The sequence below is a fragment of the Somniosus microcephalus genome, chromosome 14 (assembly GCF_052327205.1).
Source record: "Somniosus microcephalus isolate GS21.2 chromosome 14, FLI_Smic_1.0, whole genome shotgun sequence".
Lineage (NCBI taxonomy): Eukaryota > Metazoa > Chordata > Chondrichthyes > Squaliformes > Somniosidae > Somniosus > Somniosus microcephalus.
In genome coordinates, this window is record NC_141000.1 from 24,249,001 (window position 1) to 24,275,019 (window position 26,019).

At 48.2% G+C, this 26,019-nt stretch overlaps 1 protein-coding gene across 4 annotated transcripts in view; it reads left to right on the top strand.

Annotated features, from left to right (window-relative positions):
• LOC147107380 (rho GTPase-activating protein 6-like) overlaps window positions 1–26,019 on the top strand; it is a 184,726-nt gene that overhangs the window by 12,137 nt on the left and 146,570 nt on the right. For all 4 annotated transcript variants that reach the window (XM_086006363.1, XM_086006360.1, XM_086006362.1 and 1 more), the window contains exon 2: window positions 24,474–24,633. In XM_086006363.1, coding sequence (XP_085862489.1) covers window positions 24,495–24,633 — 139 coding nt within the window. In that variant the 5' untranslated portion in view covers window positions 24,474–24,494. The remainder of the gene's footprint in view (window positions 1–24,473; window positions 24,634–26,019) is intronic.

A 26,019-nucleotide genomic window follows, 5' to 3' on the forward strand; every position in this document is an offset into this window, starting at 1 on the left:
TAATCACTTATGTAGGTTGGTTATCAGAGAGAGGAGACTTTCACCCCATCAGTCCAGGCTAGATTTGAACCCAGCCGCGAGGTGAACGGCCCGTGTCGAACCCACTGCATCACCCAATACCCACGAATAAGGAGAGGTTAAAGAGTTACCACTGAAGCCTCGGGTTTGGGGAGAGTACATGTGTGGAGCTGATATTAAATAGCGACGGTTGTATACAAACTGGCTGATTTAATCAGGAGGAATTCTGGAGTGGTGACTGGTGCTCTGGGTTCAAGAGGCATACTGTCATTCAGGTTAGGAGAGCATGGAACACGATGCTTGCCCAAATAAATACACAGATTAATAGAGAAAAATGTAGCTCGAACACGTTATTCCCCCTTCCCCTCCAACGAGCAGCACGTCATGCCTTGCCCACACTCGTAAGAATCCTGCAATCCATTCTTTTTAATTCATACTTCGGATGTGGGTGTCGCTGGCAAGGCCTGCATTTATTGCCCATCCCTAGTTGCCCTTGAGAAGGTGGTGGTGGGCCAGCTTCTTGAACCGCTGCAGTCTGTGTGGTGAAGGTGCTCCCACGGTGCTGCTAGTTAGGGAGTTTCAGGATTTTGACTCTGGGTACCGCCTCCTCATTTCCCCCACCCTCTCCTCTCCCTGAGAAACAAGTCAGTTAGTTTGTGATTTTTTTTTTAAATGTCTATTTTTGGGATTTACAGTGGAGGGGGGGTGAGGATTTACAGTGGGGGGGGGTGAGGGCTTACAGTGGGGGGGGGGTGAGGGTTTACAGTGGGGGGGGGGTGAGGGTTTACAGTGGGGGGGGTGAGGGTTTACAGTGAGGGGGGGTGAAGGTTTACAGTGGGGGGGTGGGGGTTTACAGTGGGGGGGGAGTGAGGGTTTACAGTGAGGGGGGTGAGGGTTTACAGTGGAGGGGGGGGTGAGGGTTTACAGTGAGGGGGGTGAGGGTTTACAGTGGAGGGGGGGGTGAGGGTTTACAGAGGGGGAGTGAGGGTTTACAGTGGGGGGGGGTGAGGGTTTACAGTGAAGGGGGGTGAGGGTTTACAGTGAGGGGGGGTGAGGGTTTACAGTGGGGGGAGTGAGGGTTTACAGTGAGGGGGGGTGAGGGTTTACAGTGAGGGGGGGTGAGGGTTTACAGTGGGGGGGTGAGGGTTTACAGTGAGGGGGGGTGAGGGTTTACAGTGGGGGGGGGTGAGGGTTTACAGTGAGGGGGGGTGAGGGTTTACAGTGGGGGGGGTGAGGGTTTACAGTGAGGGGGGGTGAGGGTTTACAGTGGGGGGGGTGAGGGTTTACAGTGGGGGGGTGAGGGTTTACAGTGGGGGGGTGAGGGTTTACAGTGAGGGGGGGAGTGAGGGTTTACAGTGGGGGGGTGAGGGTTTACAGTGAGGGGGGTGAGGGTTTACAGTGAGGGGGGGTGAGGGTTTACAGTGAGGGGGGGTGAGGGTTTACAGTGGGGGGAGTGAGGGTTTACAGTGGGGGGGGTGAGGGTTTACAGTGGGGGGGGTGAGGGTTTACAGTGGGGGGGGTGAGGGTTTACAGTGGGGGGGGTGAGGGTTTACAGTGAGGGGGGGTGAGGGTTTACAGTGAGGGGGGGTGAGGGTTTACAGTGAGGGGGGGTGAGGGTTTACAGTGAGGGGGGGTGAGGGTTTACAGTGAGGGGGGGTGAGGGTTTACAGTGGGGGGGGTGAGGGTTTACAGTGGGGGGGGAGTGAGGGTTTACAGTGGGGGGGGTGAGGGTTTACAGTGGGGGGGGTGAGGGTTTACAGTGGGGGGGGTGAGGGTTTACAGTGGGGGGGGTGAGGGTTTACAGTGAGGGGGGGTGAGGGTTTACAGTGAGGGGGGGTGAGGGTTTACAGTGAGGGGGGGTGAGGGTTTACAGTGAGGGGGGGTGAGGGTTTACAGTGGGGGGGGTGAGGGTTTACAGTGGGGGGGGGTGAGGGTTTACAGTGAGGGGGGGTGAGGGTTTACAGAGGGGGAGTGAGGGTTTACAGTGGGGGGGGTGAGGGTTTACAGTGAGGGGGGGTGAGGGTTTACAGAGGGGGAGTGAGGGTTTACAGTGGGGGGGTGAGGGTTTACAGTGGGGGGGGGTGAGGGTTTACAGTGAGGGGGGGTGAGGGTTTACAGTGAGGGGGGGTGAGGGTTTACAGTGAGGGGGGGAGTGAGGGTTTACAGAGGGGGGGTGAGGGTTTACAGAGGGGGGGTGAGGGTTTACAGTGGGGGGGGGTGAGGGTTTACAGTGGGGGGGGAGGGTTTACAGTGGGGGGGTGAGGGTTTACAGTGGGGGGGGTGAGGGTTTACAGTGAGGGGGTGAGGGTTTACAGTGAGGGGGGTGAGGGTTTACAGTGGGGGGGGTGAGGGTTTACAGTGGGGGGGGAGTGAGGGTTTACAGTGGGGGGGGGTGAGGGTTTACAGTGGGGGGGGTGAGGGTTTACAGTGGGGGGGGTGAGGGTTTACAGTGGGGGGGGTGAGGGTTTACAGTGGGGGGGGTGAGGGTTTACAGTGGGGGGGGTGAGGGTTTACAGTGGGGGGGGGTGAGGGTTTACAGTGGGGGGGGGTGAGGGTTTACAGTGGGGGGGGTGAGGGTTTACAGTGGGGGGGGTGAGGGTTTACAGTGGGGGGGGTGAGGGTTTACAGTGGGGGGGTGAGGGTTTACAGTGAGGGGGTGGTGAGGGTTTACAGTGAGGGGGGTGAGGGTTTACAGTGAGGGGGGTGAGGGTTTACAGTGGGGGGGTGAGGGTTTACAGTGGGGGGGGGTGAGGGTTTACAGTGAGGGGGGGTGAGGGTTTACAGTGGGGGGGGGTGAGGGTTTACAGTGGGGGGGGTGAGGGTTTACAGTGGGGGGGGTGAGGGTTTACAGTGGGGGGGGTGAGGGTTTACAGTGGGGGGGGTGAGGGTTTACAGTGGGGGGGGGTGAGGGTTTACAGTGGGGGGGGTGAGGGTTTACAGTGGGGGGGTGAGGGTTTACAGTGGGGGGGGGTGAGGGTTTACAGTGGGGGGGGTGAGGGTTTACAGTGGGGGGGGTGAGGGTTTACAGTGGGGGGGGTGAGGGTTTCAGTGGGGGGGTGGGGGTTTACAGTGGGGGGGGAGTGAGGGTTTACAGAGGGGGAGTGAGGGTTTACAGTGGGGGGGGGAGTGAGGGTTTACAGTGGGGGGGTGAGGGTTTACAGTGAGGGGGGGTGAGGGTTTACAGTGGGGGGGGGTGAGGGTTTACAGAGGGGGAGTGAGGGTTTACAGTTGGGGGAGTGAGGGTTTACAGAGGGGGAGTGAGGGTTTACAGTGAGGGGGGGGAGTGAGGGTTTACAGTGGGGGGGTGAGGGTTTACAGAGGGGGGGTGAGGGTTTACAGTGGGGGGGGTGAGGGTTTACAGTGGGGGGGGTGAGGGTTTACAGTGGGGGGGGTGAGGGTTTACAGTGGGGGGGTGAGGGTTTACAGAGGGGGGGTGAGGGTTTACAGAGGGGGGGTGAGGGTTTACAGAGGGGGGGTGAGGGTTTACAGAGGGGGGGTGAGGGTTTACAGAGGGGGGGTGAGGGTTTACAGTGAGGGGGGGAGTGAGGGTTTACAGTGGGGGGGGAGTGAGGGTTTACAGAGGGGGGGGGTGAGGGTTTACAGAGGGGGGGGTGAGGGTTTACAGAGGGGGGGTGAGGGTTTACAGTGAGGGGGGGGAGTGAGGGTTTACAGTGGGGGGGGAGTGAGGGTTTACAGAGGGGGAGTGAGGGTTTACAGTGGGGGGGGGAGTGAGGGTTTACAGTGGGGGGGTGAGGGTTTACAGAGGGGGGGGTGAGGGTTTACAGTGGGGGGGTGAGGGTTTACAGTGGGGGGGGGTGAGGGTTTACAGAGGGGGGGGTGAGGGTTTACAGAGGGGGGGTGAGGGTTTACAGTGAGGGGGGGGTGAGGGTTTACAGTGGGGGGGGTGAGGGTTTACAGTGGGGGGGGTGAGGGTTTACAGAGGGGGGGTGAGGGTTTACAGTGGGGGGGGTGAGGGTTTACAGTGGGGGGGTGAGGGTTTACAGTGGGGGGGGTGAGGGTTTACAGTGAGGGGGGGTGAGGGTTTACAGAGGGGGGGGTGAGGGTTTACAGTGGGGGGGGGTGAGGGTTTACAGTGGGGGGGTGAGGGTTTACAGTGGGGGGGGTGAGGGTTTACAGTGGGGGGGTGAGGGTTTACAGTGGGGGGGGGTGAGGGTTTACAGTGGGGGGGGGTGAGGGTTTACAGAGGGGGGGGTGAGGGTTTACAGTGGGGGGGGTGAGGGTTTACAGTGGGGGGGTGAGGGTTTACAGTGAGGGGGGGGGTGAGGGTTTACAGTGAGGGGGGGTGAGGGTTTACAGTGGGGGGGGGTGAGGGTTTACAGTGGGGGGGGGTGAGGGTTTACAGTGAGGGGGGGGTGAGGGTTTACAGTGGGGGGGGGTGAGGGTTTACAGTGGGGGGGGGTGAGGGTTTACAGTGAGGGGGGGGGTGAGGGTTTACAGTGGGGGGGGGTGAGGGTTTACAGTGGGGGGGGGTGAGGGTTTACAGTGGGGGGGGGTGAGGGTTTACAGTGGGGGGGGGTGAGGGTTTACAGTGGGGGGGGGGTGAGGGTTTACAGTGGGGGGGGTGAGGGTTTACAGTGGGGGGGGGTGAGGGTTTACAGTGGGGGGGGGGTGAGGGTTTACAGTGGGGGGGGGTGAGGGTTTACAGTGGGGGGGTGAGGGTTTACAGTGAGGGGGGGGGTGAGGGTTTACAGTGGGGGGGGTGAGGGTTTACAGTGGGGGGGGGTGAGGGTTTACAGTGGGGGGGGGTGAGGGTTTACAGTGGGGGGGGTGAGGGTTTACAGTGGGGGGGGAGTGAGGGTTTACAGTTGGGGGGTGAGGGTTTACAGTGGGGGGGGTGAGGGTTTACAGTGGAGGGGGGGGTGAGGGTTTACAGAGGGGGGGGGTGAGGGTTTACAGTGGGGGGGGGTGAGGGTTTACAGTGGGGGGGTGAGGGTTTACAGTGGGGGGGGGGAGGGTTTACAGTGGGGGGGGGTGAGGGTTTACAGAGGGGGGGGTGAGGGTTTACAGTGAGGGGGAGTGAGGGTTTACAGTGGGGGGGGTGAGGGTTTACAGTGAGGGGGAGTGAGGGTTTACAGTGGGGGGGGTGAGGGTTTACAGTGGAGGGGGGGGTTGAGGGTTTACAGTGGGGGGGGTGAGGGTTTACAGTGGGGGGGGTGAGGGTTTACAGTGGGGGGGGTGAGGGTTTACAGTGGGGGGGGTGAGGGTTTACAGTGGGGGGGTGAGGGTTTACAGTGGGGGGGGGTGAGGGTTTACAGTGGGGGGGGGTGAGGGTTTACAGTGGGGGGGGGTGAGGGTTTACAGTGGGGGGGGTGAGGGTTTACAGTGGGGGGGGTGAGGGTTTACAGTGGGGGGGGGTGAGGGTTTACAGTGGGGGGGGTGAGGGTTTACAGTGGGGGGGGGTGAGGGTTTACAGTGGGGGGGGGTGAGGGTTTACAGTGGGGGGGGGTGAGGGTTTACAGTGGGGGGGGGTGAGGGTTTACAGTGGGGGGGGTGAGGGTTTACAGTGGGGGGGGGTGAGGGTTTACAGTGGGGGGGTGAGGGTTTACAGTGGGGGGGGTGAGGGTTTACAGTGGGGGGGGTGAGGGTTTACAGTGGGGGGGGGTGAGGGTTTACAGTGGGGGGGGGTGAGGGTTTACAGTGGGGGGGGTGAGGGTTTACAGTGGGGGGGGGTGAGGGTTTACAGTGAGGGGGGGTGAGGGTTTACAGTGGGGGGGGGTGAGGGTTTACAGTGGGGGGGGTGAGGGTTTACAGTGGGGGGGTGAGGGTTTACAGTGGGGGGGGTGAGGGTTTACAGTGGGGGGGGGTGAGGGTTTACAGTGGAGGGGGGTGAGGGTTTACAGTGAGGGGGGTGAGGGTTTACAGTGGGGGGGGTGAGGGTTTACAGTGGGGGGGGTGAGGGTTACAAGTGGGGGGGGTGAGGGATTACAGTGAGGGGGTGATGGTTTACAGTCCGACGGGGGGTGAGGGTTTTACAGTGGGGGGTGAGTGTACAGGTGTGGGGGCCGTTGAGGGTTTACAGTGGAGGGGTGAGGGTTTACAGGAGGGGGGGTGAGGGTTTACAGTGGGGGGGGTGAGGGTTTACAGTGAGGGGGGGTGAGGGTTTACAGTGGGGGGGAGTGAGGGTTTACAGTGGGGGGGGTGAGGGTTTACAGTGGGGGGGCGGTGAGGAACTGTCATGGTAGCTCGTTGCAACTCTCGGCAGGTTCTTTGCTGGAATGTAATTGGGTAAAAAAAATTGCATAACAACCAATTAGAAAGCAGAAAAACACAGACTTAGCCAATGAGGAAGAAAAGACATTTAACCAGTAAGCAGGAAGAAAATTGACAGTCCCAATATACAGACTCCGTAGACTCTCAAAATTATATAAAATGCTGCATTGATGAATTTTATGTTCACTGAAAGAAAGACTTGTATTCATATGGTGCCTTTCGTGAGTTCAGATCGTTCCACTGCGCTTTACAACCAATTGAGTTATTTTGAAGTTTAGTCACTGTTATAGGAAACTGGTGGATCTCTTTGAAAGGAAAAGTTATTCTTCCACATTTTTGCCATCCAGTGTCAACATTAATCTCTCTCTGATCAAGGATAGCACCGGTTAGGCAGAGAGAAAAGCTTCCTCTCGATTGGCCCTCAATTTGACCCCAAACTCAGAGTCCCAGGCATCCCTGTGCTCTGTCTGGCTGAGGTTGTCAAGTAGTGCCGAGTTTTAGAAAATGTGTGCTGTTTTATGCAGACTAGGACTGAGGTTGAGTTTACCATGGAACTTTACAGCACAGGAAGAGGCCATTTGGCCCATCATGCCTTTGGTGGCTCGTTGCTAGTTTGCTCATCTTAGTTTCACGCTGGACCGTCTCTGCCCACCACAGAGAATTGACTTCCATTTCCTTATTCTAAACTGCATTCAAACCCAGGACTCAACAGTCTAAAACCCAATGTGCCACCAGTCCCCAGCTCATGAATTGCTGCCTTCACCTCCGTCAGCAACCTTTTTTCAGAGTAAGTTGTTTCACCAACCAGGTTCAATTTTTTTCTTCCCATTTTATTTTTATTTTTACTTCCCCTCTTACTCCTAGCCTCCGTCTCCTCCTCTGCTTCCCATATATTTACAGTACACATCATGGATGACAATAGTTATCCAATGCCAGAGAGTGGAACTCGCTACCTCATGGAGTGGTTGAGGTGAATAACATAATTGCATTTAAGGGGAAGCTAGATAAGCACACAAGGGAGAAAGGAATAGAAGGAGATGCTGATAGAGTTAATTGAAGTGGTGGGGGAGGAAACTCGTGTGGAACATACACACCTGTGACTCGCCTCCTGACTCCCCAAAGCCTTTCCACCATCTACAATGCACAAGTCAGGAATATAAACACTGGCATAGGCCTGTTTCTGTGCTCTACATTCTATGTAATTAATTAATTCCTTCACTACAAGTCTGGCTGTGGAATGGTTTGGCTAAACTCCAATTCCACCATGTGATAAATACCTCCACAACAACAGTCAATAGACTGCAAAATTAACTGGCGTAGTCTCTGTTGTGTTTACAAATCGGACAATACGGCCCCTTTAACAAAACAAGTAATAACCTATTCAGACAAACAGTAGAATTTTTGTGTTTTTATTTGGAATATGAAGGGGGGCGCGGGGGATGGGGTGGTTAATTAGAGAAGCTGTTCGCCCATCTATGTACTGCTAACAATGTGAACAGTACAATTTCTAAACTAGAAACCCCCCTCCTAGCATTGTGTAAAATGTTTTATCTCCTGATGGGAGGGTTGCCTGTGAGATGCATGACTAATGAGTCTGAAAGACAACTTCTCAACATCCTGTTACCAATTTAAAAAACGGCTGAAACAAAAAACTACTAACCAGCTAGAAACTCCCGTTCTGTTGGTTGGCTCTGCAAATGTTGATTATTGAAATCTCTTAAAGAAAATTAAAAAGCACTTTAATAATGTTTTATATAAAAGTTAGTTTCTTGGCTGAAGCTTGTTGAGTGACAGTAAATAAACCATGTAACCACAGAACCCAGATCCCGCTGTTGGTAATTATTTGTTTTCTTTTTCCTTCTGCAACAGTTCTGTAAAATTTGAATAGCTGAGATGTTTTGTTGACATTATTTTGCATTGTCGGGCAGTTTCTAACACATTTTGGGGGTAATTTTAACCTTATCCGCCCAATAGGAAACTTGAGGGGGATCAGCTGATTTCCTTTTGAAGTCAACGGTAATTAAAACCGGGCAGCCGATTGCGTCAGTTTCCTGTCGGGCGAATTGGTTAAAATTACCCCTTTTTTTATATCAACTGTATTTACTGACATCGTCTATATTTAGCAATCTATGGTCCATCAAAATGTTTTCTGTCCCTAGTTTTTCTACTTTCCCCTCCGTTAATCTTTTAATAATCCTTTAATAGGCAGCCTTGATAATCAATCACAATCTCCTAAAATACCCGCCGTGATAATGACAGTTCCCCACTCACCTGTCCATTTAACTTTAAAAAAAAAAAAAAAAAAATTTGGTCACATAATACACATGTATATAAAAAAAAATCGTTATACCTTCTGCCATTCCATTTTCCAATCACCTCAACAATTTCAACCACAAGCACCCCCCCACCCCCACTGCCACTCCACAAAAGATGACACACCCTGCTGGCCCTCGTCGTTCTTTGTCCCTGGGTACACACTCCCTCCCACACTGCCAAACCGCATCAGGCCTTCGGTACACACATCACAAAAATCTTGTCAAGCTTGTCCCCAAAGTGTATGCACCTCATTACCATATTATTATTAGAATATTATGTTCTGTAGGGCTGGGTGCCCTGAATGCTGAATAAAGAAAGAGATACGTGCATTAATATAGCACCTTTCACGACCTCCGGACATCCCAAAGCGCTTTACAGCCAATGAAGAACTTTTTTTTTTTTGAAGTGCAGTCACTGTTTTAATGTAGAAAATGCAGCAGCCAATTTGCGCACAGCAAGGTCCCACAAACAGCAATGTGATAATGACCAGGTAATCTGTTTTTAGGAGGAGGCCGATATGGATCATCCACTCAGCACTTCTGGCTGAAGATGGCTGCAAACGCTTCAGCCTTGTCTTTTGCACTCACGTGCTGGGCTTCACCATCATTGAGGTGGGGATGTTCATGGCGCCTCCTCTTCCCGTTAGTTGTTTAATGGTCCACCACCATTCACGACTGGATGTGGCAGGACTGCAGAGCTTTGATCTGATCTGTTGATTGTGGGATCGCTTAGCCCTGTCTATAGCATGCTGCTTCTGCTTTTTAGCATGCATGTAGTCAGTCCTGTGTTGCAGCTTCCCCAGGTTGGCACCTCATTTTTAGATACGCCTGGTGCTGCTCCTGGCATGCTCTTCTACACTCCTTTATTGAACCAGGGTTGGTCCCCTGGCTTGGTGGTAATGGTAGAGTGAGGGATATGCCGGGCCATGAGGTTACAGATTGTGGTGGAATACAATTCTGCTGCTGCTGATGACCCACAGCACCTCATGGATGCCCAGTTTTGAGCTGCTAGATCTGTTCTGAATCTATCCCATTTAGCACAGTGGTAGAGCCACACAACACAATGGAGGGTGTCCTCAGTGTGAAGATGGGACTTCGTCTCCACAATGATTGTGCAGTGGTCACTGTTACCAATACTGTCATGGACAGTTGCATCTGCGACAGGTAGATTGGTGAGGACGAAGCCAAGTAGGTTTTTCCCCTCGTGTTGGTTCTCTCATCGCCTGTTGCAGGCCCAGACTGGCAGCTATGTCCTTCAGGACTCGGCCAGCTCGGTCAGTAGTGGAGCTACCGAGCCACTCTTGGTGATGGACATTGAAGTCCCCCACCCAGAGTACATTCTGTGCCCTTGCTACTCTCAGTGCTTCTTCCAAGTGGTGTTCAACATAGGGTCATAGTCATAGAGTTATACAGCACAGAAAGAGGCCCATCGTGTCCGCGCTGGCCATCAAGCCCTGTCTATTCTAATCCCATTTTCCAGCACTTGGCCCGTAGCCCTGTATGCTATGGTGTTTCAAGTGCTCATCTAAATGTTACTTGAAACTGCCTCTACCACCCTGTCAGGCAGTGAGTTCCAGATTCCAACCACCCTCTGGGTGAAAACGTTTTTCCTCAAATCCCCTCTAAACCTCCTGCCCCTTATCTTGAAACTATGCCCCCTGGTTATTGACCCTCTACTAAGGGAAAATTTCCTTTCTATATACCCTATCTATGCCCCTCATAATTTCATACACCTCAATCAGGTCCCCCCTCAGCCTTCTCTGCTCTAAGGAAAACAACCCCAGCCTGTCCAGTCTCTCTTCATGGCTGAAGCGCTCCAGCCCAGGTAACATCCTGGTGAATCTCCTCTGCACCCTCTCCAATGCAATCACATCCCTCCTATAGTGTGGCGACCAGAACTGCACACAGTATTCCAGCTGTGGCCTAACTAGTGTTTTGTACAGTTCCATCATAACCTTCATTAGCCAAGGCATAGAATATAAGTATCCCATATGCCTTTTTAACCACCTTATCTACCTGCCCTGCTGCCTTCAGGGATCTATGTACACGCACACCAAGGTCCCTCTGCTCCTCTGTCCTTCCTAGGGTCCTACCAGGAGGAGTACTGATTCATCAGCTGAGGGAGGGCGGTAGGTGGTAATCAGCAGGAGGTTTCCTGGCCTATTCTTGACCTGAAGCCATGAGACTTCATGGGGTCCGGAGTCAATGTTGAGGACTCCCAGGGCCACTCCTTCCCGACTGTATACCACTGTGCCACCACCCCTGGTGGGTCTGTCCTGCTGGTGGGACAGGACACACCCAGGGATGGTGATGGAGGAGTCTGGGACATTGGCTGAAAGGTATGATTCTGTGAGTATGATGATGTCAGGCTGCTGCTTGACTAGTCTGTGGGACGGCTCTCCCAATTTTTGCACAAGTCCCCAGATGTTGGTGAGGAGGACTTTGCAGGGTCGACTGGGCTGGGTGTGCCGTTGTCATGTCCTTAGTCTGTGCCGAGGTCAATCTGTCCGGTTTCAATCATAGCGGTTTGTTACAACTGAGTGGCTCGCTCGGCCATTTCAGAGGGCAGTTAAGAGTCAACCACATTGCTGTGGGTCTGGAGTCACGTATAGGCCAGAGACCAGGTAAAGACGGCAGATTTCCTTCCCTAAAGGAAAGGATGGGGTTTTTACAACAATCCGATAGTTTCATGGTTACCATTACTGATATTAGCTTTTTATTTCAGATTTATTTAAATTCCCCAGCTGCCATGGTGGGATTTGAACTTGCGTCTCTTGGATTATTAGTCCAGGTCTTCTGGATTACTAGCTGAGTGACATTACCACTATGCTACCGTTCCTCATCCCTGGTACCATTCTAGTAAATCTACTTTTGCCACCCTTTCAAGCAGTGCGTTCCCGATCTCACTAACTTGCTGTTTTAAGAAAAATATTTCCTCATATCTCCTCTGGCTCTTTGCCAATTACCTTAAATCTGTGCCCTCTGATTACTGGCCCTTCTGCCACTGGAAACAGTTTCTCCTTATTTACTCTATTCAAACCCTTCAAGATTTTGAACACATCTAGCAAATCTCCTCAACCTTCTGCGCTCTAAGGAGAACAATCCCAGCTTCTCCAGTCTCTCCACATAACTGAAGTCCCTGATCTCTGGCACCATTCCAGTAAATCTCCTCTGCACCCTCCCTAAGCCCTTGACATCCTTCCTAAAGTGTGGTGCCCAGAATTGGACATAATACTCCAGCTGAGACCTAACCAGTGTTTTATAACGATTTAGCATAACTTCCTTGCTTTTATATTCTATTCCTCTATTACTAAAACCAAGGATCCCATATACTTTTTAAACTTGTCCGGCCACCTTCAAAGATTTGTGTACGTACACCCCCAGGTGTCTCTGTCCCTGCACCCCCTTTAAATTGTACCATTTAGTTCATATTGCCTTTCCTCATTCTTCCTACCAAAATATATCCCTTCGCACTTCTCTGCGTTAAATTTCACCTGCCATGTGTCTGCCCATTTCACCAGTCTGTCTATGTCCTCCTGAAGTCTGTTACTATCCTCCTCATTATTTACTATATTCCCAAGTTTACTTTCATCTGCAAACTCTGAAACTATGCTCTGTATACCCAAGCCCAGGTCATTAATATATATCAAAAAGAGCAGTGGTCCCAATACCGACCCCTGGGGAACACCACTGTATTTACAATTGTTTTAACATCTCATCCGAAAGACGACACCCCTCAGTACTACACTGCAGTGTCCGCTTAGATTTTGTGCTCAAGTCTCTGGAGTTGGACTTGAACCCCCAACCTTCTGACTCCGAGGTGAGAGTGTGACCCACTGAGCCCAGGCTGACGTCTACAATACCATGTAGCAGGTAGTGTTCACACTCGAGCACTACTTTGCTTGGTTGTTGGTCTGAGCTGTGTCGAGCGGAAGCCATGCTATCTTCCAGCAGGAGGGAGGGATAATTAGAATGGACGGTCATGCCCAATTTGTCCTTGCGTCTACTCCTGGAGAGGTGCAGCAGCCTCCTGGACTCTGGCCTTGGACAGGTGCCTATTTCAATGCTGAGGTATTCCGACTGTGGGTGAATACTATGTGAGTGCAGGTTTCGCCATTAAAACATAAGAACATAAGAAATAGGATCAGGAGTCGGCCATTTGGCCCCTCGAGCCTGCTCCGCCATTTAATGAGATTATGGCTGATCTGATCTTGAGCTCAGCTCCATTTCCCTGCCCGCTCCCCATAACCCTTCACACCCTTATTGTTCAAAAATCTGTCTACCTCCACCTTAAATATGTTCCATGACCCAGCCTCCACCGCTCTCTGGGGAAGAGTTCCACAGATTTACGACCCTCCGAGAGAAGAAATTCCTCCTCATCTCAGTTTTAAATGGACGACCCCTTATTCTGAAACTATGCCCCTTCGATTCCCCCATGAGAGGAAACATCTTCTCTGCATCTACCTTGTCGAGCCCTCTCAGTATCTTATATGTTTCAATAAGATCACCTCTCATTCTTCTAAACTCCAATGAGTATAGGCTCAACCTTTCTTCATAAGTCAACCCCTTCATCTCAGGAATCAACCTCGTGAACCTTCTCTGAATTGCCTCCAATGCAAGTTCAGTATATCCCTCCTTAAACGCAGGTGTGGTCTCACCAAATACCCTGTACAGTTGTAGCAGGACTTCCCTGCTTTTATACTCCAACCCCCATGCAATAAGGCCAACATTCCATTTGCGTTCCTGATTACTTGCTGTACCTGCAGGCTAGCTTTTTGTGTTTCATGCACAAGGACTCCAGGTGCCTCTGTACAGCAGCATTTTGTAATCTCTTTCCATTTAAATAATAATTTGCTTTTTTATTTTTCTTACCAAAGTGGATAACCTCACACTTTCCCACATTATACTCCATCTGCCAAATGTTTGCCCACTCACTTAGCCTGTCTATATCCCTTTGCAGATTCTTTGTGTCCCCTTCACAACTTGCTTTCCCACCTATCTTTGTATCATCAGCAAATTTGGCTACATTACACTCGGTCCCTTCATCCAAGTCATTAATATAGATTGTAAATAGTTGAGGTCCCAGCACTGAACCCTGCAGCACCCCACTAGTTACCGTTTGCCAACCGGAAAATGACCCATTTATCCCGACTCTCTGTTTTCTGTTAGTTAGCCAAGTGTCAACTATGATAATTAACCGTCTCAAATGGTACTGGATGGCAAATATGACCTGAAAAATGTGAGCTGGTTGGCATAACCACATTCTCGAGTTGACTTAGTCAACAGAGAGTCCTCCATTCGCCATTGCCTGGGCCTTACTCACAGATGAGCAGGGGGATGAATTTCCCCGGCCACTTTAGGTGCTAAAGACCCTCCGAGGTGGCCAAGATGCGGTCTTAAGCTGAAACACCGGTTTAGCCGGTGTTTAGCGCAAGACGCCACCTTGGTAAAGGAGTTGAAGCTTGCGCTAGGAACGGCCGTCTGGAGAATCGTTAAGGGGCTGATTGCCTGTTAGCGCTCATTAAGAACACTGCATGGCATTTTGTGGTTAGCACTTGACCTGAAGCCCTCTCCTAATGGCGACCAGCTGATTGGGAGTAAACAAGTCGTTGCAAAGGATTTTGAACACTACTTAAAGCTATATCACCTTTCACTGTTCACCTGCTGGAAGTTTGAAGCAGACTTTTGAAACACTTTGGGAGACATTCTGGGACACTTTGTCAAGACTTCACCAACACTTATTCTTAAAATTCTCTGAGGACTTCATCTAAAAAGAGTAAGTGCTGTGCTACTCTATGTTATCGGACACCTTGTAGGAATCACCAGGAGAAAGGGAGTGCTTGGTCATCGGCATCTTGCTAGGGGGCCCCCTTGGTCTGGACGAGGAATGGGAGGAGGACATGAGGCCAGGCAGAGTAGCACCAGCTGCTACAGGAGGGCAAGGTGGACTCCTCTTTCTCTCCCCTCCCCTCCCCCCCCCCCCCCCCCCCCCCCCACCCAACCACGGGTACAAGACACCCCTCCTCCTCCACCAGGACCTCTGGTGCCGCGTCCGAGAACCTGTGCGCCCTCTCACGCAGTCCTTGAACCATCCTGGAACGTGCAGCTGTGTGCCAGCCAGCACACTCCACACCTTCAGTGGAAGTGGGTGAGTGGAGCCCACATATACTGCACCACCAAAATTGTGTCTAATCGACGCTTGACTGCTAAACCTGCAGTTGTCTGCTTTACCATAATTTGAACTTGCCCGGAGGTGCTAATCAGCAATTAGGACCAAAATTGCATGCTAAAACCAGACTTTCAACCAGTCTTACTGGCATAGCACCCATTTAGCGCCTGTTTTCACCCTTGTACCAAATAACCCCCAGTGTCTGGCCGATAGCAGTGATATTTACACAAAGCAGCCTCACTGCTGGAGGCAGCTGATCGTCAGCAGCCGGTCTCCCTCCAAATTATAAGCAAGCTGCCATCACAGTAACAGACCAGGTTGCGATTCCCATTAGTGAAGTCTCGTTTTAAGTTTGATTCTGAGCAGGTGCCATTAAGAGCAGAGAGGCAATGCTTCCCCCCCCTCGCAGTTCACTCGGTACAGAGGCGCGATGATGCCATGACAGCGAGAGTAATAGGATGCCTGAACGTTTATAAATAGAAGTTTCTTTGACTTGGCAAACCCTCAAAAAAAAAAAATCAGACAGAACGACCCAATTAAATAGCTTTAGTCGTAATGCTGTCTATGAGACCAGTAGAAATAGATACCACTGCCCAGTTTTCATATGCTGTTCTCTGAGAAACTGCCAGATGGAGCATTAGTGGCCAAAAAACCCCAAGTATGCACCATTTGTGCGTGGACAAACCCAGTAACAGGCAGTCTACAACAGTTTGATAATCCTATTCGTTAGAGACTTAGTGATGACCAGGAATGTAGGAATTGCTAGACGAAGAAAGACCAAGGACCCTCTAGTTTGCCTTCTACCATCCTGGTAGTCGCAATGATACAGCAATTACAGACTTCGGCCACTGATCTGATCAAATCTGCAGTTAGGTATGAGCATTGAACCCGATATTTTACCTGACCATCCAATTGAGCAATAGCTCCATAGTTCATGCATGGTCTGTTTCCGAATTCTGATGCAGAGTACACTAGTTGTTCTGTCTGACTTTTTGTTGTTGTTGAGGGTTTCCAGTCATACATGACCAATCACAATCTTGCTTTACTCTCTCCAGGATTAGTGCACACAGTATTGGGAGTTTTTAACCAGGTCAAACGAAGCTGAAACTAGTCCCTCAATGCACAAATACCATCTTCTGCAGTATTGCCTCTCTGCATTGCATTATGGTTAAATGATATGAAGATGTGTGATGAAGGATTAGGCTCGGCAATAATTTGTGTTTTCCATTCCCTCTCATCCTCCTCCTCCCAGTGTGCCAACATTCACTGTGTAAGCTTGAACATAAAGAATAGGCACTTGGGTTAGGTACTTGATAGTGGCTAGAACTTCACACAGACATGAAACAACATGTTCTGGACAAGAGGATGAAAACTGAAGAGAAAAATCTAATTTTTTTTTAGAAAGATCATAATTCCATTATCGTAACGTCAGAATAACGATGATATTGCAAACTACAAAAATACTCTTCAGGTTTTGTTTTAGTTGGGAACCTACTTGCTTTAAAATGAAAATGGGTTATGATTGGCTCAATCATGATTTTAGTTGCCAAGCCAGCATGACTTGTAGAGATATTCGTACACTGCGCTACCACCCATGACATGTCTTCAGTTTATTTCATCTACACTGGGGCATAATTGTCAAAGTACTGTGGTGTTAGCTGCAGAAAGCAACTTTTTTAAAATATTCATTCTCAGGATATGGGTGTCACTGGCAAGGCCGGCATTTATTGCCCTTCAGAAGGTGATGGTGGCCGCCGCCTTGAACCGCTGCAGTCCTTGTGGTGAAGGTACTTCTACAATGCTGTTAGGAAGGGAGTTCCTGGATTTTGACCCAGCAGTATATGTTGGGATGGTACTTTTTATGTCTCCAAAGCATCAGCCTTGGCTCAGTTGGTAGCCCTGTTGCTTCTGAGTCAGACGGTCTTGGGCTCAGGCTTGAGCATATGATCTAGGCTGACACTTCAGCAGATTACTGAGGGAGTGCTGCACTGTCACGGGCACTGTCTTTCAGATGAGCTGTTAAACCAAGGCCCCGTCTGTCCTCTCAGGAAAAACAAGAGCACGGGAGTTCTCCCAGTGTCTGGCCAATCCCTCAATCAACATCACTAAATCAAGTAGTCTGGTCATTATCACATTGCTGTTTGTGGGAGCTTGCTGCATGAAATTTAGCTACCGTATTTCCTACATTATAACAGTGACTACACTTCAAAAGTACTTAATTAGCTGTAAAGCACTTTGGATGTCTTGAGGTCGTGAAAGACGCTGTATAATTGCAAGTTCTTTGCTTTCCCTATCACAAGTAACTTTTTGTCGCTGAATGATGATGTCAGCACTTCTGCTGTCGGAAGCCTGTAATTCTATCTAGGATACCATTTCAGTAAGAGTTTCAGAAAATCAATTTTTTTTTTTTTACTGGTGATTGTGTGTCCAGCAGAGAGAATTGAATTGCACCAAATTCCTAGAATTCAGTGTAATTTCAGTTTGCAGAAAGCTATGTGACATTATCCGTTATGGAGAGAAGGCTGGTAACAACCTCTGCAGCAGTCGATAGCTGGCCTCACTGAATAGCAAACAGTCATCTGGAAACTTTTTTTTTCTCTGTACAGATGAAATTATTAATAATGGCATTATTCCAGGAATTATATATCGCTACAGTGCATTTATTATTGGCTAAATGTTCTTTGGAGCACAAATGTACTTTGATATGTCTCTCTCCGTTTATGCACATTTGTAATGAGGTCTAGCCATCTTTCTACATGCTGAACCTGTTACAAGGTATCCTGGCCATGCAGACTTTATTCTTGGAAAGACATTTTTTCTGCAAGAGCTAGGAATGGTATGCTCCACCATTATCAGCTGCTATAGGAAGTGTGCGCGTTAGCAGGCATTGCATTACACAAGGTGGTTTTAGTCTTACTCCAGCCTCAGTAAGTAGAACATGGTGCTGCTGTAATTGTGCGTGCCTCTGCGTTCAGCCTCGAGGGCATCGCTGGCAAGTCCAGCATTTCTAGTTGCCCTGAGAAAGTGGTGGTGATGGGCCTTTTTTCTTGATTGATGCAACTGAGTGACTTGCTAGGCCACCTCGTATGGCAGTTAAGAGTTAACCAGTCTGGTGTGGGACTGGAGTCACACATAGGCCAGAACGAGTAAGGACGGCAGGTTTCCTTCCCTGAAGGACATAGTAAACCAGCTGGGCTTTTATGACATGGTCACTGTTACTGATACCGGCTTTTTATTTCTAGATTTTTTTTAAACTGAATTCAAATTCTCAAACTGCCATGGTGGGATTACAACTCCTATTCTTAACTGAGGTTGTGAAAGGCGCTATATAAATGCAAATCTTTTCTTTCTAATATTATCTGTTAATAAACTGCACTCTCACATAAAGCTGCTTTTCCATTTCCAATGTTGAAAGAAATATCCAAAAGGCCGATTTAAACTCTGCCTGCCCAACAGGAATGCTGCGGTTGGGTGGTTAAAATGGCGGTCGCCGCTTCCCTTTCCATTCACGATGCGCGGGCAGGGGCCTCATGAATATGTAAAAGTCAGGGTCCGGATGTCATTCCGACATCAACACGATTTTTACTGCTGATCACACAAGTAGCCAGTCTTGCCAGTGAAACCTGGTGGCAAGTGGACGAAGAGCCAGGAGAGACCCAGGAAGGTATGCAATTTTAATTTTCTTTTTGTTTCCTTGTGGGCCGGGTGGAGCAGAATTGCTCTTCCGCGCCCCACAAGGAAACCTTAGGCCTCCGCTACCCAGGTTTCCCCTCCTCCCCCTCCCTCGATCATGACCCACCTACCGCCGACCACTTTCCTTAGCTCCGGGGCACCGTCCTGCGTGTCCCCCGGGCCTCCTGCCATCTGAAATCCCATTCCAACAAAGACAACTACAACTTGTACTAAAATAGCACTTTCAACGTAGTAAAATGTCCCAAGGAGCGTTATCAAACAAAATTTGCCACCGTGCCACATAAGGAGATATTGGGGCAGATGACAAGGTAGGTTTTAAGGAGTGTCTTAAAGGAGGAAAGAGAGGTAGAGAAGCGGAGAGGTTTAGGAAGGGAATTCCAGAGCTAAGGGCCTTGGCAGCTGAAGACACGGTCGCCAATGTTTGAGCGATTAAAATTGGGAATGCGCAAGAGGCCAGAATTGGAGTGCAGATATCTGAGGGTTGTAGGGCTTGAGGAGGTTACAGAGATGGGGAGGGTCGAGGCCATGGAAGAATTTGAAAACAAGGATGCGAATTTTAAAATCGAGACGTTGCTTAAATGGGAGCCAATGTTGGTCAGCAAGCATAGAGGTGATGGTTTCAGCAGCAGATGAGCAGAGGCAAGGGTGGAGCTAGGCTATGCTACGGACGTGGAAATAGACGGTCTTATTGATGGCGCAGATATGTGGTAGGAAGCTCATTTCTGGCTCAATTATGACACCAAGGTTGCAAACAGCCTGGTTTAGTCTCAGACAGTTGCCAGGGAGAGGCATGTAGTCGGTGGCTCGGAAACGGAGTTTGTGGTGTGGACCGAAGACGATGGCTTCGGTCTTCCCAATATTTAGTTGGAGGAAATTTCTGCTTATCCAGTACTGGATGTCGGACAAGCAATCAGACAGTTTTGAGACTGTGGAGGGGTCGAGAGAGGTGCTAGTGAGGTAGAGCTGGAAACTGATGTTTTTGGATGATGTTGCCGAAGGGCAGCATGTAGATGAGAAATAGGAGGGGCCCAAGGATAGATGCTTTGGGAACACCAGAGAGAACGGTGCAGGAACGGGAAGAGAAGCCACTGCAGGTAGTTTTCTGGCTACAACGAGATAGATAAGAATGGAACCAGGTGAGTGCTGTCCCACCCAACTGGATGACGGTGAAGAGGCGTTGGAGGAGGAGGATGGTGTGGTTAACCGTGTCAAAGGCTGCAGACCGGTCGAGAAGGATGAGGAGGGATAGTTTACCTTTGTCACAGTCACAAAGGATGTCATTTGTGACTTTGGTACTGTGGCACAGGCGGAAACCTGTTTGCAGCGATTCAAACATGGAGTTCCGGGAAAGGTGGGCACGGATTTGGGGGCGCAACAGCATGTTCAAGGATTTTTGGAGGAAAGGGAGGTTGGAGGTGGGGTGGTAGTTTGCAAGGAGCAGGTAGTGGTTCTCACTGGATTTGGGCAGGGGACTGACTGCCAACATGGCAATGAGGCCCAGAAGTTAAACTCTCCCAGGCCTCGTGCTGTGAGGGGGGCGGGTCTGTTTTCCACCCACCTAACTCCTGCCTGAAGCTAAAATCCAGGCTCAAGTTTCTTGTGTTCCCATCGAAGGTCTGGTGCAGTCATTCACCTTACCAAGTAGAAAGATGAACACCTCTACTAACAATAAGAAAGGTATGTCAAAAGTGGAAGTAAGTTCCCTCACATGTCAAAATATACTTCTTTTGAAGAAAACAAGTTGCACCCAAATGCTCTTAATAGCCACTCAATCTGCATGAAAAATGTACATGTCAGTGTTTTAAGCAGTCTGTTTCAACTCACATCAATTTGTCAGAATCTTGCAGCATAGAAGGAGGCCATTCGGCCCATCATGCCTGTGCCAGCTCTTTCCCTCTGCTCTATCCCCATAGCCCTGCACTCTTTGTTACAAGACAATTCAACCGTTTATACTGGGATTGGAGGTTGCTGTATTAACCAGTTATTTACTTTATCCCACTGTTGGTTGCATGTGAACCTGGGGTGGAAAAGCTTAAGATAATCTGCGAGTCATATTACAGGTGTATTTATTTAGTGTTTGTCTCCAAAGTATTTACATTTTTAAAAATGAGCTGCAAATAAGGTTTAAAAACAAAAAATGTTTGAAATTCATAGCGGGTTAATCAGCATTTAAAAGGAGAAAAGATGGATCACTGTTTAGGTGTTAGCCTCAATCATTATGATTTTGCTTTGAGGATTTTGATTCGCCCTTATCCCTCCCGAAGCTACTTAATGTTAATTTGGGAACTTAAATAATTTATGTACCTAGGGTCATATTCCCAACGTGTCATGAATTCCATGGAATTTAATGGATGCATCCCATCTTTATGGCGGGGGGGGCAGGGGGAGAGAATTTGACATCATCCATTTCAGAAGTTTCGGAGGAGACTCCGATGTTATTGCCTATTCACCGAATGGAGGTTAGAAGGCATGATAGGACAAGTTATCTTATTTCTCTTGGAGAGCAAAGAAGCCCTGCCATCTAATTGTGACTCCTTTTAACAAGATACAATTGTGTATCATTTGATTGAAGTTTTTCTCTGCACTTGATCGATGGAGTTGTGTTCTGGCCTGGGTATCTCTTGTGTGGGTCCACAATTCATTCACACACACCCACACAGTGCCCCTAAATGTAGGATAACTGCTGGGCTTAATGATGTCATGGGATTATTGAAAGAGCCAAAGTTGTTTTACAGGAAGCTTTCGATTTACCGGCACCTAAATAACCAGAAATCTCGGTTAACCGGCAAAATTCAGGAGTAGGTTCAGGTAAGTTTTATTTCATATTGTACTTGCCTTCCTCGATCTGTTGCTGTGCAAGGGTGTGGCTGCAGCTGTTGCTAAGCTACAGAGACGCTTGGAACTTGTGGCCATTGTTCTGCACTTGTTGCTAAGCAACAGGGTTTGTTGCTTTATACGGAGCTGTCAGCTCTCCGCATCTTTTACTATAGCTTTCGGTTATCCGGAATTTTTGATGAACCGGCACCACGTCGGTGCCGGATTTAAAAAAAAGTTTCCTGTACTAAACCCGTGCCAATTTCTGATGTATTCACAGGAGAGGAACATTGATATCCCTGCCCCGTCTATCTTAAAAGTCACGTGAATGTGTGCCTGTGTGATGCACAGTGCAGAACTGCAAACCACTGACCCTTTAACCCGTTACCTGATCGATGTGCTGAGCACCTCGTTCACCAGTAGACTACCATCCCTGACATTTCCTGGTCGTATTTCAAAACAGAATATATAAGTTCTAGAAGGCAAGTAACACCACTTGGGTGATGATGGGAGGGGAATTCATCCTGCCAATAATTTTAGCAGCGGTCGACATGAGCACAAGCAGGATATTCTCATGGGGAAAGCATGTATCCACTGCATGGATAGTCACGTAGGGATCTGCAACAGAGAGAAGTTAAATATAATTGAAATTAGTGTTGGTAGAATAAATTTAATTCTGGCTGATTTCTGCAACAAGAGGCTGTAATGATATCAGCAAATAGTGATGATATTTGCCTGTTTGATTAGTTATGCCTTACCAGCAGAGGGCATGTGAGAGAGAGAGTTTAGTTTTAGTTTCGTTTTAGATGGATCTCTAACATGGTGTCTCCTGTAATGCTGTTAACATAGTTGAACAAACTTTAGATTAAAAGACATTCTCTTTCATGAATGTGTCGTCATTGAACCCACATACAAATCAATACAGAGGCGCACTCTTTAAAAGTGCTCTTTAAACAGGACAATGTTGTCCAATACATTAGACACTAGCCACATGTGGCTAATTGGGAATCCAGTTGTGGCTAATTGTTTATACAATGAGTAATCAACACCGTCGTTGGGCCTGTGATCTCAATACTCATATTCGCACGGCGCGTGCATGTAATCTTTAACCTTTTTGTGCATTTGTTGGTAAAATGGTAAGATAAAAAGCAGAGTGTGTGAGCGTTTTTTGATCGTTGAGTGCTTTACATCCTTGGTCACTGAACGGCGGTCGATGTTTGTTAAGTAAATATACACGTGAAGTACATTTACCTGTGGTGTGCGAGTGTGTAAGGGGTTTTCTACTAAAATTAATGCGTGTGGTTAACAGTGTCGCCGTATCCACACCTGTGGTTAGTCAGTGACTCCTATTGAACAACACCGCTGTACTGGTCTTTATTAATGAGGTGACTACAGAAATTTTGTTTGAGGCTTTTAGCCGAGGCATAAGTTGAGGGATATTCAGATCATTGTTCTTCTAATGTTTCGATTTGTAGACATTCCTTTATTTCAGTAAGTATCATTTAATATGTATCGGTTTCATTATCCTAACTAGAGATATTCCCTTAACAATCAATATATGACAATGTGTCAGGCACCCTGTTTGATCCAGACTGCTGTCTTCAGGACAGTAGGTTGGAGTTTGAAAGCAAGGGCTGAACTGTCGATTGCTACCCTATGTAACATTATTTTAAATCTTAATGAAGTTATTCCTCTTTCATTCAATATTGGATTACAAAGAGCAAAACCAACTTGCATTTTTTTAGCAGCTTTCTAATATAGAGAAACATCCCAAGACATTTCACAAAAGTAATCAGACATAAATCGACGCTGAGCCGAAGAAGGAGGGAGATTAAAAGCTTGGTCAAAAACGCTTTTTTTTTTAAGGGGGCTTTTAAAGAAGGGGAGGGAGATGGAGAAGTTTAAGGAGAGAATTCTAGAGCTTGGGGCCTAGGCAGCTGAAGACACGGCCACCCATGGTGGGGCAAAGGGAGTGGAGTTAGAGGAACGTACAGTTCTTGTAGGGTTGGAGGAGGTTGCAGAGATGGAGAGGGGCGAGGCCATGGAGGGATTTATAGATGAGGATGACCATTTTAAATTTGAGGGACTCTGAGATGGGCAAGAATTTTGCATTGTCTTCATATAATATTGCATTGTGAAGGTCTACGAAAGACTGTTGCATCCAAAAGCCTCGTCACATAATGAACAATATAAGAAATACATCCGAGAGCAGGGCATATTACATTCAGTGTCACAGTATGGTAGGTTGATGGTTGTATGGAAATGGAATAAATATAAGACGGCCATTAACCGATCAAATAAAAGAATTTATGAGGAATTTCTTGGCTCAGACAGTGGTGATAATATAGAACTCGCTGCTATACGTGGTTAAATGCCAGTATCCAAAAGCTGCTGTCCGAGTTGCCATTAGCTTTGTGAAAACGGCATTTCACTGCGTGCCTCACCATTGACATGAACTGAATGTTGTGGAGTTGCTGTATTTGCACGGTAGTTACAAACTAAACCCGTCACAGAAAGTTAAGTCCTGTCATTTCAAACGTGAGTACTCTCTTAATGACATGATAATTGTTAATTACTGCCAAACAACCTCTGGCACTGAAAATTACCAATTTTACTAGTGTCAAGTCTCATTCCTTCAAGTATTAATTGTTGTAGATTTAAATTTTTTTAATTAAAAAAAAAAAAAAAATTCCCTTTCGGTCTTTTTTTCTCTTTTTCTTTCCCTCACTTTGTATTTCTCTTTCTGTACTTGATTTGACCTTGAATTCATCCACTTTAATTTACACTTCCTTCTCCGTCCTTCCGCGCTTTATTTCTCAATCCTTCAATCTCATTGGTTAAGGAGATACTCTGTTGGTTGCCTTGTTCACTCGGGTCCCAGATGCCCTGTTTCCCTCGCTGTGCATTTAGCAGCTCGCACTTTCAACAACTTAAACTTTCAACAACTTAATGGGCAGAAATATTTTGAACTGAAGGGTGCAGGGAAGTCTAACTAACGACAGACGCCGTTAGATGTGTTGCTAGTCCTGACTAATGTTGTGTCAGCCCAGTGCTGGTATACAGGTACATGCCATAAAGGTTCTGTGTAAAATAATGTCATCAAATAGTGTAATTCTAGGACTCAAAATTTACTGGAAATTCTGGTTAATTGGTGACTTAGAAAGAAAACTGGATATGCTGTGCTGTGTTCTTTTTATGAGATCCCTTTATTAATGATCCCTTTCTAACAACAGGGTGACTTTACCTGGAACAGTATGTCTGGCCGCAGTGTTCGACTGAAGCCAGTCCCTATTCAGAGTCTCTCGGAGCTGGAGAGAGTACGGCTTCAGGAAGTGGCTTTTTATCGGCTGCAGCAGGACTATGACTTGGGCTGCCAGGTTACAATTCCAAAAGGTAAGACCTTATTGTTGCAGATAGTTTCTCACAAAGATCACAACTCACTTTTAGAACTCCTTTTGCTCAGTTTTCAGGTAACATAACTATAAGAAGTTTTGTTACATTTATTGATAGATGATAGTAGGCCCTGTAACTAGGGTCGCCAATCCTCAGGGATTTCCTGGAGTCTCCAGGGATTAAGGATTAATCCCCTGGTCACTACTGCCAGCAACACGGGAGAAAAATCATAGGGGCATTAAACAAAATACATTGTTTTTTCATTTTCTTTGAACACTTTTTTTTGTTTTGGTTATAAAATATTGGAGATGGAGGGGTGGGAGGAACGGCTGTTTGACTGACTGCCAAGACTCATCAGATTGGGTGATAGAGTCTGTTTGCTTTCCAATTGGAGTGGGAATGCGAGGGAAGGACTCTCAGACTGTTGTTAATCAGCCTGCAAATGCTTCCACAACGTCACGCTATTCTCCAAGGGAAGAGTGCAAAGATACAAAAACAAAAATATTTTACACTGAAGCTCTGTATATTTATCATTGCCTAGCAACCCTAGAGCCAGTTTACATGGGCGTAATTAAGAATTGATGCTCTGCACACCAGAACAACCGGGAAATGGCATACAGGACGTCCCTGCTCCCAACTTGATGTTTAATTTAAAGGCCTGCCCGTTTCAGGTACTCCTGATTTTGACAATCCCCACCCCTGGAAATGTGCACAGTGCGTGAAGATCCAGCATAACGGATCTCATCCCACTTTGTCCATTCGGGTTCACCTGAGATATACCCTTCAACAACAACAACAACAACTTGCATTTATATAGCACCTTTTAACGCAATAAAATATCCCAGTGCACTTCACGGGAACGTAATCAATCAAATATTTGACGTCAAGCCACACAGAAATATTAGGACAGGTGGGTAGGTTTTAAGGAGCATCTTCAAAGAGGATGGAGAAACGGAGAGTTTTACGGAGGGAATTTCATAGCTTAGGGCCTAGGCATGACCACCACTGGTAGGGTGATGGAAGTCGGGGATGTGCAAGAGTTTTGAATGAGCTGAAGTTTATGGAGGGTGGAAGGTGCTGAGGCCGGCCAAGAGAGCAAGTTGGGAATACCCAAATGGAAAATCAATGCAACCGTCTCTGAATGGTGAATTACAACAATAAGAAACTTGCATTATATAGCATTCCCCTCGTGCAGCAAGATGTTTGAATGCTTCACAATAAAAGGAGGAAAGGAATTGTGTGAGGTAACTGTTTATGGAAACTGCTGTCTAACTGTGAAGACAAATCAAGATGTTGGGTGGTGGGGGTGGGAGAGGGGAGGAAGCCATCCCCCCCTGCCCCCAATAGTAACTTCAAAGTAGATAGATATCAAAGAATCAGAGGAAG